Source organism: Kogia breviceps, chromosome 13 (assembly GCF_026419965.1).
Source record: "Kogia breviceps isolate mKogBre1 chromosome 13, mKogBre1 haplotype 1, whole genome shotgun sequence".
NCBI classification, from domain to species: Eukaryota; Metazoa; Chordata; class Mammalia; order Artiodactyla; family Physeteridae; genus Kogia; species Kogia breviceps.
In genome coordinates, this window is record NC_081322.1 from 59,339,156 (window position 1) to 59,349,093 (window position 9,938).

General features: G+C 40.4%; 1 protein-coding gene across 9 annotated transcripts in view; it reads left to right on the top strand.

The window, feature by feature from the left end:
* The window catches only part of LAMA2 (laminin subunit alpha 2), a 608,480-nt gene extending 599,093 nt beyond the window's left edge, over window positions 1-9,387 (top strand). For all 9 annotated transcript variants that reach the window (XM_059083775.2, XM_059083777.2, XM_059083778.2 and 6 more), the window contains 4 exons: window positions 1,871-2,024; window positions 4,695-4,825; window positions 7,049-7,271; window positions 9,015-9,387. In XM_059083775.2, coding sequence (XP_058939758.1) covers window positions 1,871-2,024; window positions 4,695-4,825; window positions 7,049-7,271; window positions 9,015-9,172 — 666 coding nt within the window. In that variant the 3' untranslated portion in view covers window positions 9,173-9,387. The remainder of the gene's footprint in view (window positions 1-1,870; window positions 2,025-4,694; window positions 4,826-7,048; window positions 7,272-9,014) is intronic.
* The last annotated feature ends 551 nt before the right edge of the window (window positions 9,388-9,938 follow it).

Here is a 9,938-nt window from a genome sequence, read left to right on the forward strand (position 1 = left end):
CATAATGCAGAATCAGTGGGAGCCCTGAGCTTGTTTTCCTGCAACTAGATGATCCCATCTGGGGGTGATGGGAGACAGTGACACCGAAGTGTGTTGCTTATGGCCAGTCTACTCCGTAAGATGCAGCTTCATGGTCACTTGCCACTCACTGATAGGGTTTTGATATGCGTCTGCCAGCAACTGATTTATGATGGTCTCTGTGCAGTCACACCTCTCTGCTAATGATCATCTGTATTTGCAGCCGCTCCCCAGCTCTAGCGTCACTGCCTCAGCTCCACCTCAGATCATCAGGCATTAGATTCTCTTAAGGAGCCTGCAACCTAGATCCCTCGCATGCGCAGTTCACAGTAGGATTCACGCTCCTGTGAGAATCTAATGCCGCCACTGATTTGACAGGAGGCGGAGCTCAGGCGGTAATGCAAGTGATGGGGAGCGGCTGTAAATACAGATGAAGCTTCATTCACTCTCCCGCCCCTCACCTCCTGCTGTGCGGCCCAATTCCTAACGGGCCACGGACCAGTACCATTGGGATGGGGGATCCCTGATCTAGAGTACTGTTATCCAATACTGGAGTCAAAGTTTAAAGTCCTCACAAATTTTGTAAATCAGCATTCACAAAATAATTTTTTGTCAGACCATGTGTCCGGGTTGGCTTTGGAAAGCATTCTTTTAAGAAGCACAGGGGATTAGTGTGTTTAGAAAATGCACTACACACAAGTGTGGTTCATTTCTGTGCTCAAATGAGAACACGTGATGATGCAGCATTGTTCTTCATCAAAGACAATTGTTCATGATGGTTACAATTCTCAGTACTCGACTCCTCTTGTGGATGATCAGTATTACTTCCCCTTCACAGCTACTGGCTATGCTATGTAGGCCAATCAAAGTGAGAGTCTCTGAACAGAGAGTGGCAAGAGTGATTAACTTGCATCCCTTAACCCAGAGGAAATATAATGAAGCAGAGTATGATTGATTTATTTCTGAAGTCCCTAAACTTTGAATGTTTCATGCAAGCTTTCAAGTTTCACGTGTATGTGCATTTTCTTAGGAAAGTATCCACTGCTTTCCTTAGATTTTCATAAGGAAGAAGCACTGAACCAAACCTAATTATCTTTTCAAGCAGAATTTGAACATAGATTGTGAAAAATATGTATATATAGTAAGGTTAATAAACTGTTACTAGAAACATGAAATAGAAACATAAGAGACTAATTAAAAGTTACAATTTCCATAGGGGCCCAGAGTTCTGTCGAACCAGTGGTCCCACTAGAGACGTAGTGTGCAGTATTTCGAATATCAAAACAATCATATTCCAGGCTAGATAACATCCTAGTTCAGTGATGCCCAACCTTTTTGGCACCAGGGACCAGTTTCGTGGCAGACAATTTTTCCACGGACCGTGGGGCAGGGGAGATGGTTTGGGGATGATTCAAATGCATTACATTTATTGTGTACTTTATTTCTATTATTACATTGTAATATATAATGAAATAATTATACAACTCACCATAATGCTGACAGGAGACGGAGCTCAGGTGGTAATAGGAACGATGTGGAACAGCTGTAAATACAGATGAAGCTTCGCTCGTTTGCCCGCCCCTCACCTCCTGCTGTGCGGCCCGGTTCCTAACAGGCCAATCCGCCACCCGGGGGATGGGGACCGCTGTCTTAGTTGCGAAGCACAACACCGGATTCTCTGCACCTGTGCTCTGAAGCCTGGGGTGATGGTGCCGATCCAGGCAGTTTTGGAGATGGCCTAGGACAATCGGCAGATGTTTATACAAACAGAACACCTTACCAATGATTACATTCCACATAAAGGCAAACTTCTGCTAAAACCCGACATGTTTCTTCTAACCCGAATATCTAGGTGACCTACAGCATTGATGGCTGCATCAGGAATCTTCAGATGGCAGAAGCCCCTGCTGATCTTGAACAGCCAACCTCCAGCTACCGTGTCGGGACGTGTTTTGCAAATGCTCAGAAAGGAACATATTTTGATGGAACGGGTTTTGCCAAAGCAGGTGAGGTGCTTCCATGTCCTTTCTGTTGAATATAAACTAGGTCCAAATATTGACTCCTTGTTTGTGTGGGAAAATAAAAGTCCCTGGGGTCTGAAACTAGCATCGTTTATTTAAACCAGAAATAAAAACGTTTAGGGGCTTCTCTGGTGGCGCAGTGGTTGAGAGTCCGCCTGCCGATGCAGGGGACACGGGTTCGTGCCCCGGTCCGGGAAGATCCCGCGTGCCGCGGAGCGGCTGGGCCCGTTAACCGTGGCCGCTGAGCCTGCGCGTCCGGAGCCTGTGCTCCGCAACGGGAGAGGCTACAGCAGTGAGAGGCCCCGCGTACCGCAAAAAAAAAAAAAAAAAACAACTTTTAGAAGTAATAAAAAATGCCTCTTAAAGATTAATGTGTCCGATTCTGATAAGAACTAATAGAAGAAATAAAGTAAAAGGCTATCTGGTGAGTTTATTCCATCTCCTTCCCTGGAGATCAATAATAGCAAAATGAATATAATTCTACAAGAAGGTTCATATGTTTATATTATGTAATGTATCTACTTTCTACTTTTCCCCACCTACCTTTCTTTCTGGAGATGAGATAGCATTTTCCTTTCTTCCTCTCTTCAATTCCTTGCAAGGCTCCATTTCATGCTCTCCCCTCAAACACACAATGCACACGTACTGGTGCCCATTTCTTGCTGATGGTGATGTTGACTGGCACCTTTCTCTGACTTTCTTTAAGTATCTCCCCCCGTTCCAGTGAGCATTTTCAGTGCAGGTCTGGGTCACTGACAGTGAATGTACAATTTGGAAAGAAAAATATGAAATAACTTGTACATAATAACAAAAAAATCTGACATTAACATACTTTAAGATAGAATCAGTCCTATGGTTACCATAGGAACATGCATTTGCTCGTCAGAAAAAAATTAATGAGTACATAATATGTAGAAGTTAACATGGGAAACAGAAGTAAATAAGATGTCATTCCCTTCCTTCAAGAACATGCTATCAATAGATAAGATTCTTTATGCTCAGAAATCACAAGAAGACAAGTAAAAAATAACTAGAAACTGTAGAAGACACACAAGCAAGGTTCTATGGATATTTTAAGGAAACATTAATTTGGGGAAATCAGGAAAGGTTATATGGAGGAATTGACATTTGAGGTAGGTTTAAAAGATGAGTTGAACACACATGCAAAGGTTGGAGACGGAAGAGCAGGGCCCTGCAGCAGGGGATACGTGGGAAATTTCCCCTGTGCAGAAGCAGAAAACAGAAACACAGGATATGTTAAATATTGAAATGTTGGAGGTTATGTTGAACCCCAAATTCCATGTTCTGTGAAAGCCCAAAGCTTTTCTCAAGTTTTCTGCAAATTCAGATAGCTGGCATTAGCTTCGTCAAATTGATGGCAAGCTTCAGCTTCAACTTCTGCAGTTAACAGATTAACTTACCATCCTGCCTGGGCTTTTTTGGTTCGAGATCAAACTGGACCAGAAAATTAGCCACTTCCCCAGTTTCCAATAACTCCTGCCATCACCTCAACACACAGTGTAATACAATCAATGTAAGACTTGGGTGGTCAGAGGAGGTTACATTACTGGAAAATATACGACTTCAATTTAAACCTTTGACACCTTTGTCCTTAAAAGCTTTCCAGCTACCCAGTTTCTGGGGGTGTAATAGCTTCTTCACTCCCCCTATCCTCTGCTGAATGGCTTCATGTTATTTCTCTCTTTTCCTTATCCTCCTTTCAGGAACAGAAACAAAATCATTGTTTTATTTTGCCGAAAACTCCAGCTGCTTCTACCCTTTATTCTTAAAATCTGCCCTAAGCCCGTCTTTGTCCACTCAAACTCATCAAGGTTCTCAGCAGAAGAAAAAAGTCTTTCACATAACAGCTGCCTCCCTTCATTGGAGATAGTCGTGGTTACACATAGCATTTATTTCTTGCTTAATAAATAGGAGACCTGGAAAAAATTTCCATGAGTTTTCCTCTAATATTTCATGCAGGTCTAGTCTAGCCTGATCTTAATGGATCACTGTTTCTAAGAAGCATGTCTTAAATACTTGCTAAAAGATTAAGTAAACCAATGAATCAAATATGGAAAATTATAGAGAAAAGACTTAACTTGATGAACTAGAAAAGTCTATTTATGTCCCAGAATCTTATCCTTCAAAATTGTATTTGTAATTCCGTTCTTTATAAATAAAATGTTTGGGGATATCTGAGCCCTTTCAGATCATCATGGCACCATTTAGAGTGCCCCAGTAAAATTTTACTGAATAATCATTGAAATGCTTGACTTCATCCAGCAGCAAGACTTCTGACAATCACACCTGGCTGTGAGATTCTTTGGGTCAATCAGTCTGTGTTCGTTCATTCATTCAACAAATATATATTCAACCTCCACCATGTGTCAGATACTTTGGTAAGCACAGGAATAAAATGGTGAGCAATATAGACAAAGTCCTTGCCCTCACAGAATTTATATTCTAGGAACGAAGGCAGCCAAGAAAATAAGCAATAACTATAAATGGTGGAGGTGTAGGCCATATGAAAGTCTGGAACTTACAGTTGTCTAACACATGAATTGAAAGCCAATAAAACCATTGCATTGTACAAACTTGAATTAACAATTCCTCAACTCTAATCCACAGTTTTTAAAAAATGTTTTCATTTTACAGTTGATGGGTTCAAAGTAGGATTGGACCTTCTTGTAGAATTTGAATTCCGCACAACTAGAACTACTGGAGTTCTTCTGGGAATCAGCAGCCAGAAAATGGATGGAATGGGTATTGAAATGATTGCTGAAAAGGTAAGCATCAGCAGTCTAAATATTTCTGCTGTCTTCCCAATATTGTCGTTTGCATGTAGAAAGCTCTATTTTTTTTAATTTTATTGGAGTATAATTGCTTTACAATGTTGTGTTAGTTTCTGCTTTATAACAAAGTGAATCAGCTATATGTATACATATATCCCCATATCTCCTCTCCCTCCCACCCTCCCTATCTCATCCCTCTAGGTGGACACAAAGCACCGAGCTGATCTCCCTGTGCTATGCAGCTGCTTACCACTAGCTATCTATCTTACGTTTGGTAGTGTATATATGTCCATGCCACTCTCCCACTTTGTCCCAGCTTACCCTTCCCCCTCCCCGTGTCCTCAAGTCCATTCTCTATGTCTGCTCTATTTTGAAGCCTTGCTCTTGTCTTTGTTGGGAGAAAGCTAGATTGGATCTTTTCTCATCCTTCTGGATTAACTCAATTCTTGTGTGTTTTAAACACACTTATTCTGTAGACCAGTGTAAACTTTAAATTTGCTAATTCTACGGTAAGCCAACTGTGCTAATAATGGCCTAAGTGGTTTTGGATCTCAAGCGAGTTACTGTGTGGCTAAAAGTAAAGTTATTCTCCTCTTTATGAATACATGCTCTATGAAGCTATCAATTCCAGTGGGAAAAAAAGGGATTAGATTGTCCAAAATCAGTCTTTGCCTCTTATAACAGGGTAGGCACCTCTCAGAAATGAAGATGTCTAGCTGACATATTGATTTCTCAATTTATTTAAAAGCATCCACGTACCATTGCACAATAGAACAATTTATAATAAAGTTATGTTAGTAGAATATAAAGTACTGTGTCAGTTTGCTCACAATGGATAATCTAACTCTAACTGCCTTTTCTGTCCCTACCTGCTTATGAGCAGCAACCAGCAGTGAGATAACCAGTTTTCATGTACTTTGTACTATAGGGCACAGGTAAAAAGAGGAAGGCAAAGCAAGAAATTGCACAAGTTTCCTATTTGCCTTTTCAACAGGAATCATACTTCAGCTCTGTTCACATTTCCACTTCTAGGGTGCTGTTGCCTCCCAAGAAGAAAAACCACACACTGACCTAAAATACGCTTTCCTTATCCTCTTCCCTCCTTCCTCTCAGCCTTCAAACCATCCTCAAAGGCAGTAAAGCAAAAAGATCCAGGAGCACAGAGACAAAAGGGGGGAATAAGCAACACTTAATAGTTTTGCCAGATTTTCAACACACAATTTCACTGCATCTTGTCAGTTGCTCTTCACCTGATTATAACCACAGTTCCCTGCAACTTGTCAGGGTGTCAAGTTCCATCACAATGCACATGAATTTCTCACCAAGCTCTTTTTACATGCCAAATTCCCTTGTTACAAATTTCACCGAATATAGTAAAATCTTAACTAATATTTACATCACTGTATAGTTTACAAACTTTTCACCTATTTACTTGCACTTTTAATCTTCTTTTTAAAACCCCTATTTCTTTTCTTTTACCTTGTCAAATGTTTTGCCAAATTGACTGTTTTTAATGTTTCAATATGTTTCTTTTCTTCATCAGCTTCAAAAGGATTCTGCAATCTCAAGTTTCAGGGCCCATTCTGTGTTACTAAAAACAGATTTTTCTCATTTAGACAAGAACTCCTAGTCTAAGTTCTTCATCGTTAAGAATTGAGCTGGCCTTCTGGCTCAAAGTCTTTGGTAACTGTGACATGAAACTTGCCCCAAAATGTAATTTATGTAACTCTCAATCCTATATATAAAATAGATTCTGTGAAGGAAAAAATATACAATTAAAACATCAAAATCTTAAATTAAAAAAAAAATCATCCTTTCAAATGGATTTGTAAACCAGATTCCTAAGAACTCCCACACTCTAAAAAGATCTGTGGTAGAATTTTTCCCAGTGCATATACTACATCCTTTTTTTGTCACCTGGCCTCAAATTGTATTTCACATTTTCTGAAAGCAGAGTTATTTACTACCAGCCTCACACGTCTTGCCTATTGCTCCCAACGACGTCCAAAAGTAAAGAGCATAATTTGTGACTCCTGGTCATTAAATCTGCATTCTAATTTCTGTCCAGTTTTTTTTTTTTTTAATTTAATATGCCTAAGTTATTCACGTCAAACTATTTCAGCTAATGACTTTTCTAGAGATAATTTTTACTTTGTGAACCACCATGACACCCTTCCAATGAAACCATCTGTGGCTGTTCAATTTCCTGCTTTCTAGCTTATGTTTCATGTGGACAATGGCGCCGGCCGATTCACTGCCGTCTACGATGCTGGGATCCCAGGGCATTTGTGTGACGGACAGTGGCATAAAGTCACGGCCAACAAGGTCAAGCACCGAATCGAGCTGACAGTAGACGGGAACCAGGTGGAAGCCCAGAGCCCAAATGGAGCATCTACATCCGCGGATACAAATGACCCAGTGTTTGTTGGAGGGTTCCCAGGTGAGTGTTGCCTACCCCAACAAGAATATCTTTGCTCTGTTTTGTTAGTGGTTTTGACCACATTTGTATTCTATAAATACGTCCAAGAATGTGTGCTTAAGTATACTTGCTTCCTAGCTTTAGAATCTGCTCCAATAAATAATACATTATCTGACATTTCTAGTGTGTAAAATGAGCATTTTACTTACATAAACCACACGGGACTGAACTTTTCATGACTGCCTCCAAAATTTCATTCGTAGGGAAATGGAGGCTAGAGGAAATGAATTTGGCTGATAAAAGATATGAGGCATTTAACAGCAATCAGGGCCAGAATTGGTGTTCTTTCTCATTTTTCAAAAATTAATATACCAGAGGAATCATAAAATGTTATGGAACTTATTTTCTCAAGTTCTGTAAATCATTGGGTTAAACATAGCTAATTTCCCCCTTAGACTATTATAGAGTTTATATTACAAAGAAACCCAAGCAATAAATCTGCATTCAAAACTACCTCTCCAGCACATTAAATATAGCATGTGAACCACAGAGAGTTACCTAAAGTGCCTATAAACAAGAGTGCCCAACTTGATAAGAAGTAAGCCAAGAGCCTCTTAATAAATACTGTAATAACGCAGACTCTTGGAACGGTCTTTCAGTATTTTGGCAAGAGAAACCTTTGTCCCCATTTATATAGAGCTCCTCTCCTTAACAAAACAAGCAAAATGTATATTCAGCAGCAGTTGATGATGGAAAAGATATAGAAGTCATGGGGACCAATTCTGAATTCCTCTTTCCAAAATTGCTCCTGGGTTTTTGAAAATATCTCCTTCTGGGAATTCCCTGGCAGTCCAGTGGTTAGGACTCTGTGCTTCCACTGTAGGGGGCATGGATTCGATCCCTGGTGGGTCAGAGAACTAAGATTCTGCATGCCTCATGGCACAGCCCAAAAAAAAAAAAAAAAAAATTTTTTTTTCCGGGGACAAAAAAAATATCTCCTGCTTCAATCAGGATAAACCCCAAGGTATTATGAAGGAGATAATATACTTCTCCATTTACAGTCTACGAAATGGGATCTTAGCACCTAGTAGGCCTGCTAAAAGAAGGGACTCTCTCCTTAAGAAGAGAAAGATTTTGTGTGAGTTCACAACAAACTTAACCATTTGGGATTTATCTTTACAATGGAAGAAAGTAATAAAGTCCCCATTAAAAGTCCATGTCCTGGGGCTTCCCTGGTGGCGCAGTGGTTGAGAATCCACCTGCCAATGCAGGGGACATGGGTTCGTGCCCGGGTCCGGGAAAGATCCCACATACCGCGGAACGGCTGGGCCCGTGAGCCATGGCCGCTGAGCCTGCGCGTCCGGAGCCTGTGCTCCGCAACGGGAGAGGACACAACAGTGAGAGGCCCATGTACCACAAAAAAAAAAAAAAAAAAGTCCATGTCCTAATTCAGTACTTAAAGTATTTGATCAGTTACGTTGGTTCATTAAATAAAATTTAATAATTTTAATTCACAACTGTAAACTTGTCCCTTCCAAACCAAATTCTTTGATGTCTTCAAATGTGTAACTATAGATGTCTCCATATTTCATAATACATAACTATAAAAAAGTTGATGTTTCTCTACCAGTTTAACTGTTAGTAAAGCTAAGAACAAAATCACTAACTTTACATAAAATAGCATATTCCAACTGCGTCTTTGAAGCATGTTCTTAACATAGTAGCTGAATTTCAAAACTGAGCCCTCCTTGCTTGGTTTTTCAGAGGGCCTCAACCAGTTTGGCCTGACAACCAACATTCGTTTCCGAGGTTGCATCCGATCCCTAAGGCTCACCAAAGGCACGGGAAAGCCATTGGAGGTGAATTTTGCCAAGGCCCTGGAACTAAGGGGTGTTCAACCTGTATCATGCCCAGCCAACTAATAAAAATAAGTTCAACTCCAAGAAGGGTCCTCCAAGACAACCGTATCAAGTAAAACAAATGCATTTTACTTATGTATGTTATTAAAACTAATTTGTGCATGCATATTAAATTCCTTCTATATTCTGATGGTGCTAATTCAGATCCCAGACTGAATTTTAATTCAAGTTCTTTCTCAAGTCCATAAATATTAAACCATTTACTGCATTCTAAATAATTGTTTGTTTTGCGTGATTTTAAGAATAAAAGGCAACTGATCATAAATTGTTGAATTTGCAACATGCCCTGGAGTCATCTCAAGAAGAGCTCCGGGGGCTTCCCTGGTGGCGCAGTGGTTGGGAATCTGCCTGCTAATGCAGGGGACACAGGTTCGAGTCCTGGTCTGGGAGGATCCCACATGCCACAGAGCAACTAGGCCTGTGAGCCACAACTACTGAGCCTGCGCGTCTGGAGCCTGTGCTCCGAAACAAGAGAGGCCGCGATAGTGAGTTGGCCCCGCTTGCCACAATTAGAGAAAGCCCTCGCACAGAAACGAAGACCCAACACAGAAAAAATACATTAATTAATAAACTCCTATCCCAACATCTTCTTTAAAAAAAAAAAAAAAAAGCTCAGATGTAATTTGTGAAGGCAACACTTTTTTTTTTTTTTACTAACTCCTATTAATACTTCTGTCATCCTTTTTCCATGTATGTCAGCTTTGGCTTTCTGTTGGGCCACTGAAAACACAGTGGGTTTGGGGTGTGTGATGGGAGGAAATGAGCTCCC